The sequence below is a fragment of the Brassica oleracea genome, chromosome C4, assembly GCF_000695525.1.
Source record: "Brassica oleracea var. oleracea cultivar TO1000 chromosome C4, BOL, whole genome shotgun sequence".
Taxonomy (NCBI): domain Eukaryota; kingdom Viridiplantae; phylum Streptophyta; class Magnoliopsida; order Brassicales; family Brassicaceae; genus Brassica; species Brassica oleracea.
The window spans coordinates 22939-41858 of NC_027751.1; the positions used below are offsets into that span (position 1 = coordinate 22939).

The 18920-nt window shown below is 39.6% G+C and overlaps 3 protein-coding genes across 5 annotated transcripts; 1 reads left to right on the forward strand and 2 right to left on the reverse strand.

The window, feature by feature from the left end:
- Positions 1-2225: 2225 nt before the first annotated feature.
- LOC106337048 lies at positions 2226-4856 on the reverse strand. The gene is made up of 4 exons (XM_013776065.1): positions 3797-4856; positions 2943-3150; positions 2718-2847; positions 2226-2642 (listed from the first exon to the last, which is right to left on the reverse strand). The coding sequence occupies exons 1-4, from the start codon at positions 4480-4482 to the stop codon at positions 2365-2367; spliced, it is 1302 nt and encodes a 433-aa protein (XP_013631519.1). The 5' UTR covers positions 4483-4856; the 3' UTR covers positions 2226-2364.
- Positions 4857-5917: 1061 nt separating this feature from the next.
- On the reverse strand, positions 5918-17120 carry LOC106341769 (piezo-type mechanosensitive ion channel homolog). 2 transcript variants are annotated; one of them, XM_013780485.1, is made up of 21 exons: positions 16875-17120; positions 16619-16690; positions 16333-16492; positions 16089-16246; positions 15732-15888; positions 15456-15642; positions 15094-15209; positions 14429-14513; positions 14119-14334; positions 13854-14031; positions 13346-13471; positions 13083-13256; positions 12706-12939; positions 10768-12324; positions 8186-10665; positions 7712-8107; positions 7445-7603; positions 6712-7221; positions 6455-6605; positions 6221-6365; positions 5918-6143 (listed from the first exon to the last, which is right to left on the reverse strand). In XM_013780485.1, exons 1-21 carry the CDS (start codon positions 16921-16923, stop codon positions 5999-6001), a joined length of 7455 nt encoding a protein of 2484 aa, XP_013635939.1. In that variant the 5' UTR covers positions 16924-17120; the 3' UTR covers positions 5918-5998. The 2 variants fall into 2 exon arrangements, with proteins under 2 accessions (XP_013635939.1, XP_013635938.1); XM_013780484.1 differs by having other exon boundaries at positions 13346-13474.
- A 31-nt stretch (positions 17121-17151) lies between these two features.
- On the forward strand, positions 17152-18311 carry LOC106341770. Of its 2 annotated transcripts, XM_013780487.1 has the most exons (4): positions 17152-17466; positions 17551-17931; positions 18016-18051; positions 18088-18297. In XM_013780487.1, the coding sequence occupies exons 1-3, from the start codon at positions 17167-17169 to the stop codon at positions 18040-18042; spliced, it is 708 nt and encodes a 235-aa protein (XP_013635941.1). In that variant the 5' UTR covers positions 17152-17166; the 3' UTR covers positions 18043-18051; positions 18088-18297. The 2 variants fall into 2 exon arrangements, with proteins under 2 accessions (XP_013635941.1, XP_013635940.1); XM_013780486.1 differs by having other exon boundaries at positions 18016-18311.
- The last annotated feature ends 609 nt before the right edge of the window (positions 18312-18920 follow it).

The following is an 18920-nucleotide window of genomic DNA, read 5'->3' on the forward strand; positions in this document are numbered from 1 at the left end:
ATTTTGAAAAAATTCAAAAATATGAAAATACTGTTTTAATGCATAGTTGCATCCTTCACCAACATATGATGAATTTCATAGAGGTTTGGAACTTTTATTGTGTCAGTTTCTCTGGCAAATAAAAATTTATAGCTGTTAGTTCACCAATTTAGGGACTGTTATGAAGTTTTAGTAAATTAATTGACAAAAAAATTAAATGATACCCATGTACCATGAAAGAGAGTTTAATATACATTAATACAAATGTATAATGTGTTTAGAAATTTTAAAACAGTACTAAAGATCATAGGCTTCAGTATATAGAGCATTTACCTAATATTCAACATTTTCGTAGGGGTTAACCCGTAGATTTTGAGAAAAATTCAAAAATATGAAAATACTCTTTTAATGCATAGTTGCATCCTTCACAAACATACGACGAAGTTCAAAGAGGTTTAGAATTTTTGTTGTGTCAGTTTCTCTGGCAAATAAAAATTTATAGCTGTTAGTTCACCAATTTAGGGACTGTTATGAAGTTTTAGTAAATTAATTGACAAAAAAATTAAATGATACCCATGTACCATGAAAGAGAGTTTAATATACATTAATACAAATTTAGAATGTGTTTAGAAATTTTAAAACAACACTAAAGATCATAAGCTTCAGTATATAGAGCATTTACCGAAAATTTAATATTTTTGTTCGGATTAACCCATAGATTTTGAGAAAAAAATCAAAAGTATGAAAATATTGTTTTAATGCATAGTTGCATCCTTCACCAACATATGATGAAGTTAAAAGGGGTTTGGAACTTTTGTTGTGTCCGTTTCTCTTGCAAATAACGATTTTATAGTAGTTAGTCCACCAATTTAGGGAGTATTATGAAGTTTTACTAAATTAATTGATCGAAAATTAAAACGATGCCCGTGTACCATGAAAGAGAGTTTAATATGCATTAATACAAATGTAGAATGTGTTTAGAAATTTTAAAACAACACTAAAGATCATAAGCTTCAGTATATAGAGCATTTATGAAAATTTAATATTTTCGTAGGGGTTAACCCATAGATTTTGAGAAAAATTCAAAAGTATTAAAATAATGTTTTAATGCATAGTTTCATCCTTCACTAACATATTATGAAGGTCAAAGAGGTTTGGAACATTTGTTGTCTCCGCTTTTCTCGAGAATAGCGATTTTATAGTGCTTAGTCCACCAATTTAGGGAGTATTATAAAGTTTTACTAAATTAATTGACAAAAAATTAAAATGATATCCATGTACCGTTTAATATAGCTTAATAAAAATGTAGGAAGTTCAAAGAGGTTTTGAACTTTTGTTAACCTATATTTCCGTTTGGTTGCACCGCTTTGGTAAGTGCTCTGTATATTGAAGTTTACGCTCTTTAGTGTTGTTTACACTCTCAACTAGGTAAAACTCAAATGACTGTAAATTATAGCTCTTCTTTCCGGAAAGAAAGTGAAGATGAAGCTAAAGGTTGTGTTTAGTAAGGTATCTGGTTCCGGTTACGCCCGTTACCATCTCACAGAAGTGTTTGTTACCGTCATCACTTCCCGATCCTTGAACTGAAGAAAATGATGTTCGATTTACAAAGGTTTTTTTTTTTTTTTTTTTTGCTAAAGAAAACTTTAATGGGGGCACCTCTAAGCCACTAGGCCGGCAAACAACAATTAAAATTAAAGGAAAACAATTGGCTTCGTCCAGGTTTACAAAGTTTACCTTAATACCTTATCTAGCTAAGACAATTTCCCTAACCATTTTTGGGATCATTCTTTTAGATATATATATATATATATATTCTGAATATATTTACACAGAAGATACATTTTCGTGAACTGGATGATGGATGAGGATAAAGATCATTATAAAACTCGCGAAGTAGAACATGGTTCTCGAGAATATATTTATCCACTGCAAGTTGGCTAAAAATAAACTAAAATACTAACGTAAGAAATTAGAATCATAGCTTGGGATTGAGAATTAAGTTATCTTAGCTCGAGGTGCTATAGAAACTTGAGTCATAGTTATGGGGGTTTATGACTTTAGCTTCAAAGTCAGAGCTTACCCAACTTGAACTATTTGTTTTAGTTTCCTTTTCCGTCCATTCTTAAAATAAGTGAACTACTATATAAAAGGTAATCTCGATGAGACTGATCTTCACTCGTAATTTATTAATATACGTCTGTGGTTAAACAAGCCATAATGTCTTCACAGTAAAAGCAGACAGACAAAAGAAATCTGGAAATCTATATATGGGAAAGTATATCAGAATTAACGGTTAAAAACGCGCACAACACAGAGACGTCCACGGCCTGTAACATTTTTGTAATCTATATGTCTAGTAAGTATATATATAGTGATTAATGTTCACGCTTTGTAGTAATGCGTCCTCCAGGAGGCCTTTGTAAGAGATGGATCATTATATATAGTTGTCGTCGTAGCTCTCTGCTGTGTCTGTCTTTTTGGTTGTTCCTCGTCGACGTTAACAGCCCTGGCTTTTACAAGATCGACCTTCACTATGTGATGATCAGATGTTCCTTTAGAAGACAAAACCGAGTACGACCCCGGCACGAACTGGTAAGGAGAATCGGCGGAAGCCAGTATGTAGTCCACGCGTGTCCCGTACTTGCATGTTCCTTGTACACCTGCATGTCATTATATATATACGACGTTAGGAAAACGACAGTGGTTGACATAAAGTAGACAGTGTAGGTGCTTACTCTGGCCTTTGGCGACGACTACGACAGATTCGCATTCTCCAGCAAAGTCCTTGGCGTCAGTGTATTCTTTGCTCTTTAAGAACCTCATCACTTGGGCTTTTGGCATTGGCTTACCCATCTCTTGGTAATACTATATATATGTAGCAACGGTATATAGTTACTAAAGCTAGATTGATGATTACGTTGTTGTACATGTATAGATATTAATATTCTAGTTAATTATACCTTGACAATGTCGGTCCATCTCTCGGAAGAGTAATCGGACTCGTCGAGAGAATTGAGAGCGCCAGCAAGTATGTGTGGGACATCAGTTGATTGGATAATTGCATGGACTTGCTTCATTCTCCAATTCTCGTCCAAGTGATCTAGATGAGTGCAGTGAAATTCCACTTCCCCGCTCCCCGGTACATCTATGGTCGCCTTCAGCACATTCCTATGACCAATAAATATATACAAAACCCTAATTAATACTACTTCATTTACTAAAATATGCATCAAATGTTGTCCCCAAAAAAGTAACGCGTCTTATTCCAACATAAACCCCACCTAGGCAAAAGGGGAACAAAAGAATGCAGACTACGTACGTATATTTTCCAATAGACCAATCCTAGACAAAAAAAAAAAATTAATAATATACACTACCTTTTTCGATGTCTGCCACCATTTTGAATATTATTTTAAAAAGGATTCCTTATTTATTAAGCAGAGAAAAGGTTTCCAGTCAAGAGATGTTTTTCACAAGAAGTCAGTGAGATACAGTAATATTATATTTATTCAGACAAAAGCATGTCCTTGAGAATAAACAGCTGTTCTCTGAGAAGTTCCTTTCACAGAAAAACTCAAGTGTGCATTTTGTATGTACATGTTTGTATGTATATATAGACACATTGATACTCCTCACGAGAAGACCATGACTAGGTTCTACTTATTGAGAGGTACAAACTCACCAGTCACCGCACAAAAAACTAATTTGTTTATCAAGCATGATCAAGGGGAACCATATAATATCTAAAAAGAAAAATGAAGAGACAGTTATAGTTTTGGGTCTTGTCTTAATCAGATAATAATAAGTGACTAACCTGAAATCAGAGTGGTCAAAGATCTTGAGGACATTGGAGGTTTTGATGGGCCACTTGGAGAGAACGGCGTTGCCGTACTCGGGCGCCCAGCTCTCGGCAAAGACGTAATTCATGTTGAGGGCAGCCGCCAGATCGGAGAGGGGTCGCATTTGGTCAGCCTCGTCAGCCTTCACGTCCTGAAGAGCAAGCACGTCAGCGTCTAGCTCCCTCAGCACATCAAGAACCGTTCTGGTGGAGGGGAGATCGCCGGAGAAAGAGAGAGCTGGCCTGAGAGGGGAGTGATCCTCACGGAAACTGAGCTGGCGGCTAATCTCGTTGTAGGGGAGATTGATGGAGACCCTTAGCCTCGATTTAGCGAACCTCTCTTGTTTCATATTATTGTTAATGGGGTGAAGCGGAGACTGCTTAAGTATGCTCCTGGGACGGTCAAGAGTTGACTTGGAGCGGAGTGGGAGACCAGCAGTAAATTCAGTAGAGTTGTTGTTGTTGTTGTTGTTGGGGACGGCGGGAGCCATGGAGAACATAGCAGCGTTGAAGGTGGCGACTCTGATGGGTTTCTCAGGGTTTGGATGAATGGCGGCTGTGGAAGAAAACTCGTTGGAGGAGGGAGTGGGGTCTTCACCGGAGATTTTGGCCTTCCGGATACGGCGGCGGAGGAAAGCAATGAGGTTCAACATCAACATCATCTAGAAAACCGGCGATCGCAGCATATAAGCTCGATCTCAAGTGAGGATAACGAGAGAGAGAGAGAGAGAGATTAATTTAGAAAAAGGAAAGAAATAAAAGAATTACGAGTTTTGAGAATTTAGGAATCTGAAGTTGCTAAAAAGAGAGCAAGGAGCTTCTTGGAAATTGGTCTTGAGCTTACGTGTGATATCATCAACTGATCATGTACCCTATCTATCTATCAATCTTTATATATATATACTGGTTTTATAAACGCCAATCATTTGATTTCACTTCTTCTGAATAATTTGGCTAACAAAAAAAAGAAGAAGAAGAAGCAATTATCGACGGTATGGAGCTTATATAAACTCACAATAATTACAAAGAGTTATGAACCGTCCAACAAGGAAGAGTCAATTAGCGAAAAGGAAGCTAACTACTCCCAAATAATTAAATACTAGATGGAACTCATACATACGATGCTGGCAGGTTGCTTTTGTAGCTTTCTTCCCATCTTAAATTTATTATCCAAATGCATGGCAGAGTAGCCGTGGACCCGCCTCATTTGACACGGACCTAATACATTTATATAATTATAAACAAGTACTAATAAGAGGGAGGACTCAACTAATCTTTAATTTAAAGACTGGTAGTAGTTTCCTGCAGAAAAATCTCCTTAATGAAGGATTTGATATAAGCAAAGCATAGCTTTATCGTGGAATTAAATATAGGAAGGTTGATTGAATAATTGAGGGAAAAACAAGAAATAACCAAAATAATAAACTAATGATTTTTATTTTTAAAAAAAGTCAAAAAGAAAAGAACAAAGAATGGAATAGAGACCGTTGAGAGTTAGGTGAAGTGATTGGACGTTTAGCTGGAGAAAGAGAGATAGAGGACGTGTGTGTGCTGTTTCCATGTTCTCAAAAACGGCATTACACCTTCGTCGTTTTGCGAAACTCCTCTTCTTTCGTTTTTTAGGTTCAACGTGATGCGTTTCAAAACAAATATTTATGGGCTTAGAAACAAAAGATAATGAGCTTGAAAGCAAAACTGTATGGGCCGTATCTTGTTTTAGGCCCATAAAAATGAAAAGACGATCCAGTGGTGAAGTCGGGCTGTAAGAATCGCACAGCTCAGTTACGCAGGGAGAGAGGCGTTTGGAAGAGAAAGGATCCTTTAGTAGTAACTAGTAGTAGTACTACTACTACACATTTGATGTTGAAGTCGCGTCTCTCTTATTACTTTGTGAGCAAACATGTTATCATGGGATTGTCTATAGGCTCTAGCTGTTTTAGCTTTTCGGGTTGGACTTGCGAATTTGGAATACCCATCATCTCTCTCACTCCTACTGAATCTTTACTTGTATCTAGTTCAGGATAGAATGAAGTTTTCTTCGTCTTCTCATTATGTCATAAGTAAGACTCATAACTACATGAGGCACTTCTGTTCTATAAATAAGATATCAACTCTATATATATATAATAAAAAAAAAATCACTCGGTATGTACAAATATGACAAAAGTGTGGTCGGACCTAAGCATCATAGTCTAGCTTTGTATACTCAAGCAGCATGTGTGGGGATCTATAGATCTTCACAAGGGTCCAGTATAGAACTTCTTCTACTCCAAGCTCACCCTCCGCTCTCGCCGCGTATAAGTCCTCACATATTGCTATTAATCTACATTTAACAACACAGATAGAGAGCATTACTGAAAAAAAAAAAAAAGCAAAACTCACAAGGGTTGCGCTTGTTACCTGTCACACGAAGGCAGGTTCTCGTAAGGTATTCTCATACGCAGGTCAGAGCACTGGAGCCTGATAAAACGCCCCACTGCCAGTACAAATGTTATATAGAGCCCCCATATACTGAATTTGCTGAGCGTGTCACCAAGAAACCCCTCTGCATTATTATTAGTATTATTCCAGTAACTGTTAAATCTTAATAGAACATTACAAGTCTCGAGAGAGAGCAAGCAAGAGCTAACTTACGTGGAGGTGTTTCCTCGGACATTATGATAGCAACTGGTCCATCCATACCCTCGCAAGCGCTGATATTTTCGGACGCTTTAAGATTATGGAATGACCACCACCACTTGGAATCTGCATGGTTCATGAGTATGTCTGCACTCACTTCATCCGTCTGTGTACCAACAACATAACCGTTACAATATTTAAGTTCGAAACGGAAAACACAGTCTGGAAAAGAAACAACTCTTAGCTTCTTGTGCCAAAAAAGATAGTTTTACCTGATCCTCAAAAGACCTGACATCACCAGAGCCAGTAACACGGAAAAACTTTGGGTATAAGTTCTGCACTCTAAATCCATCCATTGAGCCATTGAGGACCATTTGCACATCAGAGCGTTTCGGAAGGTCCTGAGGGTCCACACTTCTTTCATACTTGACAGTCTCCTTGCCTTTGGGTCGGTCTCTGTTTAGAACCCAAGAAAAGGTGATGTCCATTTCCGTGTCCCAGTCCAGGGATTGAACGAATCTGGTCACAACTGTGTCAGGGACAAGCCATAGAACGCTTGCATCAGCTTGGCAGCATATCAGCTGAATGTCATTTTTGTTGTACGTTGGCAAGAAGCTTTGGGACCCTAGATCTAGCCCAAGATCAATGTCATCCCCTGAGATTCTTTTGCACAGAGTTGTCTGGAACAAAGTAAGCTTTCCACCAATTGTTTTTATATCAATTTGAACGCTCGCATCTTTTATCGGGTTGGCAATGTTTGTTGGGTTACCACTGCTATACATCTGCAAGGAGGAAGCCGTTACCAACAAAACAAATGACTCACCAATTATATACCCCTACTTGTAAGACATCACAGACAGTTGTTGGTTTGAGCCAACACTATAATCTTTTCTTACTTATACGCGTCAGGGTACTACTGCTCATCACAAGAACCAAATTATTCGGTTTCTTTTCTTTACTTTTTTTTTTCCATAAAACTTATGGTTGTAAGGAGAAATCTTTTACCAGCATAGGAGCCCATATAACGCATAACAAGATGAAGAAGAGACATATCCCGTTGCAGCATTTAGTCATTTTTGTTTGCCTCTCCCCATGTTTGTGTGTAGCTCGATTTAAAACTGTATCGCATTTGACAAGGTACAAACTCGCATTCACATCTTCCAACTGCGAGAGGACAGAACTTAAGTCCTTGGAAGTATGTTCAGGTTAAACATGAACGATCCATGATCATAACGAGGGTTCTAGATATCAGCATGGGTTGAAACAACATACCTTGAGCCAGTCATACATTGTCAGTGATGTGGCTGTGCAGGACCAGTCAAGTACACATCTCAGTTCATACAGGAAAGGAAGAGCACGGTAAAGTCTGTAGCCATAGTAATTGATCCTTGAAACTTCACTTGTCAGAAACTGCCGGTATAGGGTGCTCTTATGAGGTAGTCCATAGCGGATTTGTATGGCCTGGAGAGCTAGTGACATTGCTTTGGCAAGAAATATGAATCTGAGAGCCAAGCCAGCAGCGTGTTGCTGCGTCGGATATATGCTCCAAGCATACTCTGTCACCGCATATGTGAAGAGAATAAGACTGAAGAGGTAGTATACCACTTTCCCAGTCGCAAATGAGCAAAGATAGATGACACGATCAACAACAATCAGGAAGAAGATAACCTGCCACAGAAGCGTTTCATCAGGTTAGGGCACTGATATGTGAACAACAGATAAACGAGACTTGAAGAAATGAACTACCATTAGAATAATGACAAAGTCAACTGGGAACTGGTCCTCTAGCTGATATACATCAATAAACTCGCTTTTATTTTTAATGACTGATTGGTAGAAAACGGCAACCAGAAAGAAGGCCATCAAATCAGCACCAAATATGTAAGCATAGAGGTCTGTTTCTCTCTTTCCTCCGCCAATCACAGAGAGGATGGGGTACGGAAACCCAGTTCCTTCAAAAAGTCCACTATGTTGAGCTTTGCGAATTTCTTTCGCCACATCTGAGGCTGGGGTGAGTGATTTGTGCCATTCTGCTGAACAACACCCATTCGTGGGAGAAGCATACTCAACCTCGAGGACAACCAGGGCCTCGTTTGGGATCTCAGAACTTCTCTCTATACTTTGTACGTGGACCCTGCTCGAGTAAGGACAAAGATCAGGGTTTTCCTTCTCGCATCTTTCATTGTGAACAAGCCTAAGCAACTGATTCATTCGGCATTCAACTCTTTCAGGCTGAATTCCATCTTCAGGCCACATGTGAACATCCATTGTCACCTGAACAAAGTAAGGAGGGGATTCTGCTCCACGTGTCAGCGAGATCCAGTACCGGCAGATGCCTCTCATCACCAATGTCGCCCCATCTCTCAACTTCTTGCACACATCCAAGATTCTCTGCCTCCAGCTACTTCTTGTAAGATCCTTCTGGCTCCCACGAGCATTCCGGCGCGACGTAAAATCTCCGGAAGGAACCCAATCACCATCTTTCACTGTTATGGCGCTCTGTATGAGAGTAAATATGTAAATAAGGAAGAGAGGCAACGAGCTGACAACAAACGATGATTTGATTCTTTGTGTCGGAAATCCCAGTTCATGAAGAAGAGGAGCATCAATGCTCAACCCACAGTGCTGGATTATAATCTGGTATAAATACTGGAGAAGGATATAGATTTCTGTGTACATTAGCATGAGGACCCAGAAGATGTGAGTAGGGCCTGTGTGAACGCAGAGGGCATATAAGAACAACGCTGCTAGATAGACCATTGAAAGAAGACTGAAGTTCCACAGGAACGCAATAATGAAGCAGCAATAGCAAACAATATCATTGTTGGACTGCATCCTAGACCATATATGACGAAGGATCCTTCCTATCTGAAAGCTAGCGCCATCAGTACTCCTGTCTGACTGTAGAGATGTTGACCTTTCAAAAGGTTTGTGTATTCTTCTCTGACTTTCCATCTCATCATACACCTCATCATCTACAGAGGACTGCTCATTTGTATCTGAATTTTCCGGCGAGATGTTTAAGAAGTTCACAAGGTTATTTACTGCCTGATTTCCAATAAATTGTACTTGGGAAACACCATCACCGATGAGTTGCACAGCAGAAATCAACGGATTATCTTTTCCCTCTGACTTTTCCTTTCTTTCATGTTCCATAGCCATGACATCAAGATCCTGCTGAACTTCAGTGATTTCACAAGGAGATGCTCCAAATGAACACTCTGGAGAATCTGGTGCTTCTGGAGTAGTACTGATAGGAAGCTCATGAACTTCAAAAGGATACCGTGGATCCTCGACAACAGGCTGTTCCTCTTTCCTGTGGACTACTCCGTCAATCTCAGGACTGGCTGCACCACTATCTGGAATCAAGTACGGATTCCTCCTCCTTCTTAGACCTTCAGTGCGCGGAGAAGTAAGTCCAAAATTAGAATCAGAACTCATTCTGTGAAGCTGTACCCGCAGGTTCAGCATTTCAGACTTCATCTTTTCCACCTGCAAATTTCGCTGCCGTTTCTTTTCTACAGCCTCACGAATCTGTTGCAGTTGTTCGGTCTTCCGCGCTGCTTTCTTTTCTTGCTCCCGCACAATAGCACCAATTTGCTCCGCTTCAAGATACCGCGAGACATAATCAAACTCCTGGGAGGAAAACATGTAGGACTGAAGAGATACTAGCATAAATATTATTATCTCAACGAGAGCAGATCTTGCAGTGATTCGAAACCCGTAGTCATACTTGTAAAATCCAATCACCTCGTAAATATAATCAACCGTTTCACACTTTCCATCATTGAAGTTTCCCACAAATGGAGACTGATATGCGAGAGAAAGGATAATGAGAACAAAATTGTAGACTCGCAAGAACCTGAATATTTTGTTCTTCTTCTTCAGTATTTCAAGTCGCATCCGAGCAAAAACAAGAGCGAATGCAAGGTAACCCAGGTGTAGAATGTCATACTCGAGAGTTCCTGTGATTAGGATCAGAATAAGCACAACATCCAGCAGATGAACGTAACAATAAAGCCTCAGGTAATCAAGCACGGTCCACATGCTCTTTGTTTCGAAGGAGAGATCTCTCCAGACAAATGAGTTCTTTCTTTGAGACTTCATCTGATGATATGTTGATGACTGAGAGAAACTGGATATGTGATCAGACCGAAGTTTGAAACAGGCAAACATGAACACCACGAAATAGCTAATAAGCGTCCGGGGATCGTCAACTCTCACTCCTGCAAAAACAAATAGAAAATCATCTCCATATAGAACCTAATTCATGAAGAATTAATGCATTAAGAACACCAAGTGCTTCAGAGATTTTAAAGGGGTCTTACCAAGCCAACAGTCCCGGCAAAATTTAAAGTTGAGAACTGCAATGCTCCAGCAGTCATGGCAATGCACACTAGTTTCACTTGGAGCCTGATCGGAAGGCAATGAGTTATTCCAAGTGGCAACGTACTCAACTGAGAGTATTGATGCAAACAGAAAAACAACGACAGGCCATAGTTTCTGAATTACGCGTCTTCTCAAGAGGACACATGCAGCAAGCAGCGCAATATATACCAAGGAGATGGCATTCAACAAAGCAAAACTTGCAAGAAGCAGCGCAATCATGTTTATCTCAAGGCCATAGAGGTTAAACATATTCTCAATCCAAAATTTCAAGTAAATTTTCAACAGATTTTTCTGCGTTTCAAACCTCTCCTTCTTCAATGCCAGAATCCTCCTCCTGTTCCACCTGTGACTCTCTTTGATGCTTCCCCAGAAGTGAGTCAAGTGACCAAATGAAAATTTCCTATTACTGCCACTTTCAGAGCCTGCGGTCTTGGGATGCAAAAAATCAGCTGCCTGATTATCACGGGGAGAGAAGAAAGGCCATGAGTTACTAGTAGCCTCGCCTTGTTTCATTGATAAAGAAGAATGATCTGTTGACGATGGGTTTTCACCATTAGAACTGGAAACACTTGCAGTGGTGTCTTCTGCAGAGACAAACAGGGGGCAAGGCTCGTCGTATTTTCCTTTAATAACAGTTAAACCAGGTGTCCTTTCTAGCCAACGAAATACATTGTATTGCAGAGTGCAGGCAGCAACAACCAGCACTTTGCCTCGTAGACCTGATTCTATACCCCAAAATCCAGGTTCATATACTCGAAGGCCCAAGTAGAAAGACAACTCAGCATATTTTTGCCCAGGGAACATCTGAGCTTGCATGCCCCACAGTTGGAAAAGATACTCCGCAGACACGAGAAATCCAGTATAGATCAAAAATGATTTGGATGGTACTGAAGAAGACTTTGGGAAGGTTGTGCAGATGACTAGGCCAAGGAGATATACAAATCCAAACACACTTATTGGAGACAATGATGCGTAAAATAATGCCGCAAACAAGATCTTCTGACCATGCCATACCAAAAATCTCTCAACAAAACCAAAAACTCCAGGTTGAAGCAAACTAGATTCGCCAGGAATGTAATGTCCATTTTGCCTCCTTTCGTAGCTGTAAAGTTGCATCACGACCAAGACAGCGAGAGATTCCCATACATTATCCAGCAATGGTGCTTTGGAGTTGTAACCCAAATAAAAGTAGAGATCAATATATCCAGATAACCAAAGCTGCAAGCTGACAAAGCTACTTAAGCAGTAGATAAACATAAACACCAAAAAAGCATATGCTTTCAAAGGGAACCACAAGCGTCTCTTAGTTTCCTCAAACATTTGTCTTCCAGTAATCCAGAACAAGAGAAGGAAAATGTATCCAAACGATACATAATTGGGTTTCACCAGGTATACACTTATGAGAATAGTGATGAAGGCAATGTATGTTCCACATGATCGGTACATAGACAGAAACTTTTGCCCAACCGCACTCAGAAATGAAGCAATATGTCTCTCTGTAAGAAGAAAAAAACAGTGATTCGTAAGCATATAATAAGAGAGTAGATACAAAAAAGGTATGATGAACCACAACGACCAGTTATAAGATTCTGACAGAGGTCACAGAATGTGCAACTTTTGAAGTTCACAGCATGAAAGCTACTCCTAGAGCTACCATATAAAAGTAGTGGCAACAGAAACTATATTTTATCTTGTTAGGTCTATAAATGCACTTAAATGAAGACAGTAAGATAATAAATTTTACATCATAAAAGGTTGATATATATAATGAACGGTATGGCAAGGAAGCAAGGATCAGCAGTTGAAGGACAAACTAGGACGAGAATATATCCCTCTCAGATGTTCACTTCAAAAGAGACAAGAAGGAAGTTTTATACCATAAGTAGTATTATCCTGGCAATAACTTGAAGATGGAGATGAGTAGACGGACAAGAGAACTGATTTGTTGAGACCAGCTTTCAATATGCTAAATCCAATTGGAGGGCTTGGTGTGTGTCGTACAATTGCTGAGAAGGAAAATAGCACCTCAAAACCATGATTATGGATAGCACAGAAGCAAGCAAGCAAGGCTATCTCCAAGAAGTCCCAAGAGCTTTCAGACCTAAGGAGACCTGCAATAACTCATACACAAGAGTTATCAGTCAGAACTCTTCCTTACTCTTTAATCTAAGATCACCTAGCAGCTATATTCGAAAGGAAACTGATGATATGTGAATCTAGCCTATAACTTGAAAATACGGAAAGAGAAGTGTACCTAACTGAAACAGAATTTCTCTGCTCACAGAGCCTTGCCGCTTTAAGGAGTTCGACACAAGATCGATCTCAAGAATGTAGAGAAGCGCAAAATGAACTTCGCATAGAAGAATCAGTGACTTGCGTATCTTTCTGTTGATGTTGTGGCTCAACAGATAAATAAGGAAGAATATCACTGAAAGATAAGTTCATCAGGAAACATCCATATTTATGAATCATTATTGAAAGAAAAAAAAAAAGAGAATAGGAGGGGAACAAACATACCATACACTGCATGGACAAACCCAGGTTTCATGGCGATGAGGAAAATCAGTGCTAGCATAATAGCCCGTGAACATTTCCGCAATCCCCAAGCAATGGTGGCGACAACCAACACCTTTGTTTCCTCATCTGCTGTGATGATAATCTCAGTCGTTAAGAGCAGTTCTCAAATTGAATATAAAGCAGAAGACTAGAATAAGCGTGAAATAAACAAAGCCTTTACCAAAGAAATTAATAGTCTTACGCTTTTCACCTTCAAAATCACAGAACATATAAACATTTTCAATGATTACTATATATCAAAATTTCTTCAAAACATATCATGGATAGAGCGGTGGCTCTTAATATGTCTCGGATTTCAGATCACATGATGCAGAAAAGATGATAGTTGATCGCGATAAACAAGTACACCCACCAAATTTTTTTTGTCAATTTTAGAGGTCCTGACAAGCCTAGAAGTTGGAAAACACCAGATAACTTGCTTTGCAGAAAGCATATGTGAGGCTATTACCTTCAGAATAAGAACTATCATTGGAGGATCTGGAGCTCTCTTCAGACAGGTAGAGAAAAACAGAGTTGTTCACAAGATTACCCAATGCAACCAACATCCCCAAACCAAATTGTGCAAGTAAAAAGAATCCAGGTATAGTGTAATGCCAAAGGCCCACCATCTCCCAAATTTTCATGTCCTACATAATGGGAATACATTACCTTTCCAACATTAGTGTTCTTTCAAAATACTTGAAATTTACACATAGCGGATAGCGAAGTATTACCTTTCCAACCTTAGTGTTCAGAAAGGAAAATGCCACATTGAATATGTACGTACTGACAGCCCACAAGAGTATAAATACAAGAAGAAGGCCATTTAATCTGTGCAAGCGGAACAAGGACGGGAAGGCATAGATAATGTAACCAACATATGCAAGGAGGCCAAACGCACACAAGCTCGCAAAATGAAAACTCCAGAACGAAAGAGCAAACAGAGAGACCTGGCAATCATGGAAGCAAGTGAGTGAGTTTTTTTGACACGATACGTTGCTTGAGCTTACACATACACATTGATACCAGGATACAAGTATATACCGGAAAACCATATGTGAAGAAATTGATACTGAAAGTCTTAAACACAGCTCCCCTCAGTAAAACATTGGTGTGCCTTACACCAGCCCTGGAAATTTGGAAGAAATTTACACATAAGGCAAAGCGTAACTATTATACATTTACAAGTCTACTCTTGTATAGACCAGCCAAGAGAACGTCCAATAGAATGTGTGAACTAGCTGTAGTCCAACAGTTCATGCTAGCAAAGAAACCAATCACAAAAACTTTGTAATACTGAAAACCAATGAGTTTCAGCCTTTCAGAGGCTTTTTCATAAATCAAATTTGTCCCACTTAATACAGTAACGTTTTATGCCAACTTCTCATTTTTAAACTAAAACTCCTCTTACACAGCCTAGATATCACCAGAAAATTACATGACTCTTTCATTAACCCATAGCCACCGATTTCATTATAGTTCTATGAACCGAAGACAGGAAAGTATCTACAGTCTACGACCATAAAACGAATAAATCAAGCGAGCATATTCAACCAAGCTTTATCGCTTCAGAGTCATAAACTAATTAATACAAGTGGCAAAATTTCAAACAGACAAATTAAAATTTCCTTTCGACGCTAAGATACTGTGTCAAACACTACAACAGCTCCTAGCAATTAAGAGACAGAGGAAAAATATATACAGCATACCTTGATTCCCGAATAAAAAACGAATATTTTGGAGGAAGAAGACGCTCTGCCAAGTTATTTTCACTCGTGGACATAATAAAGTCCATATCCTCGAGGTTTGACCTTACATAGGAAAGCTGCAATTGCAGAAATATAATAGCGTAGTAGCTCGTTAACAGATCAGGACGGAAATGTCAACTAACCAGACGGGAAAACTATACTAGTTGTTGGTTTCATAAAAATATTAACGGCTGTTGAGAAACAGTTTAGCAATTATCTGGTGAGTAATATACGTTTTTTTAATGGAAAACCCATATATGACTATCAGTTTGGACACTTGTGCGAGAGCAAGCAATACTGATCCTAGAGGGAAAAAGTCATACCATGATGAAGAACAGCAAAAGGAAAAGACCAGAACAAATATCAGGGCCTTCAGTTTCCGCAGAGATTCTGAATAGACCGATAAAGCTTGCTATCCATCGAATCATATCGGAAAAGTTTATTGGTAACTGATAGAGGTAAAGCAGGATGATGTTGAATCCTGAGTAGATGTAAAGAACTCTCCACCACCTTAACAATACAAAAGAAAAGACAGCAGTTCAGAAAAGCAGGATCGGGAAGGGCTAACTTATTAGCATAATAATCAATTAATTATCAACCTGAAAAGTCCTGAAACGTTGCTAGTCAAGGACCAGTCCACAAGACCAGCACAGCTACCAATAAAAAATGGCAAAGAAATCCATGAAGGATTGCAAATTCCCACTGCCAATTGAACTGCTGGTAGCAACAAGCAGGTGGCAACCCTAAGATGACTTCCTGAGTCATAAACGATTTAGACAGTGTCAAACCGAGTTGGCAGCAAAACAAAAAGAGAGAAAACGGTACGACATAGAAGAGCCTTATTCTTCTTAAAATAGACATTAATTAACCAGATGAACAAAAAAAAGAGAGAGAAAAAGTTACAGTAACTATTTGGACAAGTCGTACGGATGGATCAATTAACATTAGTTACAAACCTAGATGTTCAAAAACTTGAGAAAAGTGAGACCAACATGTGTCCCGCCATCGAACCAAGCCGAATCTACTACTGTAAATGTCAGCTAATGAAACTAGGGATGTTAGTAGTTGTAAAGCCAAGAAATACATAACAGTGGGGTTTCTCCAAGACTTTAAACTGCGAAACCAAACACAAGAGGGTGGGGGTAAGTCAATGAATAAAAGGCAGTGAGGGATGAAGTAAAGAGGGAGACTAAGTCTTACGTCATAAAGCCAGTGACATTCATCCAGCCAGTATCTGATGTGTCCCAGTCGGGGCCAAGAGCATCCGAAATGACAAGGTAAACCACTTGTGCAACAATGATTAGACATGAAAAGAAGAAAATGGGCCATAACAGCCAGTGACTCCTCTGGAAACGGTATCCTGGGAAAAGAAAGCACAATACGATGCAAATTTTCAGAAAGGGAACATGAGCTTAATTATATCAAGCATAAGAAATAAAAACACATTGCCTAAAAATAAAAGAAGAGAAGTAGAAAATAGGGTTACCAAAATCAGGAGCAAGGAGGAGAAAAGCAATCAAATCAACAAAGGAAATGAGACTCCAGTTAATAAGTGCAGCTGTGAGACAAAAGAGAAAAAGAGATGTTAAATGTTTACACTAAGATAACAAATAGGATAGAGTATTATTATTATTCTGCTGCTGAAGCAGGCAATGGGCATTTAAGTGCTGTTGAGTTGTTGAAAACAAAAGCGAGCCTAAGATCATCCCATTAAAGAAGAAGAATGAATGAATGGTACGTACCTGCGAGAAGTAGCCAAGGCAACAAGAAGCCGACCAGAAAACTCGCCATTAGATTAGAAGCTTGTCTTAACGATCAGCATAATAATCCCAATTTTTATCAATAGATCCCCTCGAGGAGAAGAAGAAGAAGAAGAAGAAGAAATCAATTCTCACAAATCAATTTCCCGAACGGGGAATCAATAAGAAACATCTTTATCGCTCGCCGCACCCCACCCCAGAAATCGCAATCCAACCCCGACGTGGCCTCGGGTCAATTGATTTGGTTTGGTGTAAATTAAAACCAAAATCGAAAATGATGGTTCGGTTAGGATTGTACCGGTCATCTCCCTCCCCAAATCAAAACCGTTCCTCCTCCTTATCGCGACTCTCTCGTCGTGTTCAAAATCAAATCATTGTAGAAGAGACGAGGAGGATGAGGTTTTGCTTAATTTCTCCGCCGATTCCTCTTGCGCCCGTCTCCAATCTGAGTTATGGGCGTCACCGTAGTCTCCGAATTTGCGCCACTGCTGACGACGGAGTGGAAGCTCCCCAGGAGGAGGTTCAAACCGAAGAATCTCCGTCCCCTTCTGCACTCGGTAAAGACTTGAAAAAGGTATCCACCCAATATTCGACTAGGGTGCATAATCTCAAGGAAGCTAAGCTTACGACTTGTTGTCAAATTCAAATTCAAATTCAGGTGGTTAACAAGACTGCGGCAACCTTTGCCCCTAGGGCCTCCACCGCCAGTAAAAACCCAGCTCTCCCTGGAACTACTCTTTACAAAGTTTTTGAGGTTCAAGGATATGCATCCATGTTGGTTGGAGGTGTCCTCTCTTTCAATCTCCTCTTTCCCTCCACCCAACCTGACTTGTGGAGGTTGATGGGTATGTGGTCCATTTGGATGTTCACTATTCCTTCTCTTCGTGCACGGGACTGCCCTGCTAAAGAGAAAGAGGCTCTTAACTATCTTTTTCTCCTCATCCCTTTACTCAATGTTGCTATCCCCTTCTTCTGGAAGTCCTTTCCTCTTGTCTGGTCTGCTGATACCCTTGCCTTCTTTGCTATGTATGCTTGGAAGGTACGCATACCTCCTTCCCAATTTTCATTTATTATTTGTCGTTTTCTTCTCACTCTTTTTGGTGGTTTTTGCCTCTTACTACAGCTTGGATGGCTGGAAAGAACCGAGTAGAGGATTGGATTAGAGACTTCTGAAGATTCTATCTCTTCTCTTCCTTTAGAATGAATGATGATTCTCCATTCAGCTTCTCTGTTCCCATGTATAGCTTATTGAATATTCAAGGTATGTACGTGGGTTTTTTTAGGCAAACGAATGTGTACATTGCTAAATATTGGCAACCCCCTTATGTAATATTCATAGACTTCTGAGATGCTTTGTTTGTTTCTTTTCTGGGAAATACAAATATGCGAGTCCATTATAAGTACATTTTTTCTTATCAAGAGCCCAGCTGGTTAATTTAAAGAAAATAAACAAGTGGGCTCATTGCATTTGCATCCCACTCTATCTTCTATTGTACGGATAGGATGAGGGTTCGTGTGTTTGGTTCTAGGCTAAACTTTTTCGCATCTTCTTGAGTGTGTTCTCGATAAAAGCATCTGATTTCTTATTTATAAGGGGCGTCAGGCCGAGTGATTTGTTGCTTAGGGCTCGGCATGCTCTTCTTCCCCCTTGTTAATGAACCTCTTTTTTGGGCCGCTAGTAGTACCATTATCCACTCTGATCACTGTCTCTCTCTCTCTCTCCGATTCTTGGCTTGACGCTCCAGGGGAATTGTTCTTGTGTTTGCTGTTATCCTCCGAGTCTTCTATTTGCTTGAAATGAATTGTGATATCAGGGCTTGATCTCTTCTTGATCAGTTTTTTCCTCTCACGCTTATCACCACAAATCTAAATAGCCGTTACCCTGAGGCGGTAGAGAGCTTCTGCTGTCATCATCCTATCTTCTAGGCATTCTCTGTCAAGAAGAAGACTAAAGAACAAGAAAGGGGTTTTCTTTACTCTATGGGATTCTTGTTGTTTTAGTGTTAGTAGTACTGTATATGAAGACAA

What these genes read in the sequence shown, in the direction of transcription:
- LOC106337048 (XM_013776065.1), bottom strand. Translation starts at nt 4,482, where the DNA reads ATGATGTTGATGTTGAACCTCATTGCTTTCCTCCGCCGCCGTATCCGG. An exon ending in TTTGACCACTCTGATTTCAG is followed by an intron (nt 3,151 to 3,796) that starts GTTAGTCACTTA and finishes TATTGGTCATAG; the next exon opens with GAATGTGCTGAAGGCGACCA. An exon ending in GATGGACCGACATTGTCAAG is followed by an intron (nt 2,848 to 2,942) that starts GTATAATTAACT and finishes ACATATATATAG; the next exon opens with TATTACCAAGAGATGGGTAA.
- LOC106341769 (XM_013780484.1), bottom strand. Translation starts at nt 16,923, where the DNA reads ATGGCGAGTTTTCTGGTCGGCTTCTTGTTGCCTTGGCTACTTCTCGCA. An exon ending in CCTCCTTGCTCCTGATTTTG is followed by an intron (nt 16,493 to 16,618) that starts GTAACCCTATTT and finishes TTCTTTTCCCAG; the next exon opens with GATACCGTTTCCAGAGGAGT. An exon ending in GTCCGAGGAAACACCTCCAC is followed by an intron (nt 6,366 to 6,454) that starts GTAAGTTAGCTC and finishes ATAATAATGCAG; the next exon opens with AGGGGTTTCTTGGTGACACG.
- LOC106341770 (XM_013780486.1), top strand. Translation starts at nt 17,167, where the DNA reads ATGATGGTTCGGTTAGGATTGTACCGGTCATCTCCCTCCCCAAATCAA. An exon ending in TCGGTAAAGACTTGAAAAAG is followed by an intron (nt 17,467 to 17,550) that starts GTATCCACCCAA and finishes ATTCAAATTCAG; the next exon opens with GTGGTTAACAAGACTGCGGC. An exon ending in TTGCTATGTATGCTTGGAAG is followed by an intron (nt 17,932 to 18,015) that starts GTACGCATACCT and finishes CTCTTACTACAG; the next exon opens with CTTGGATGGCTGGAAAGAAC.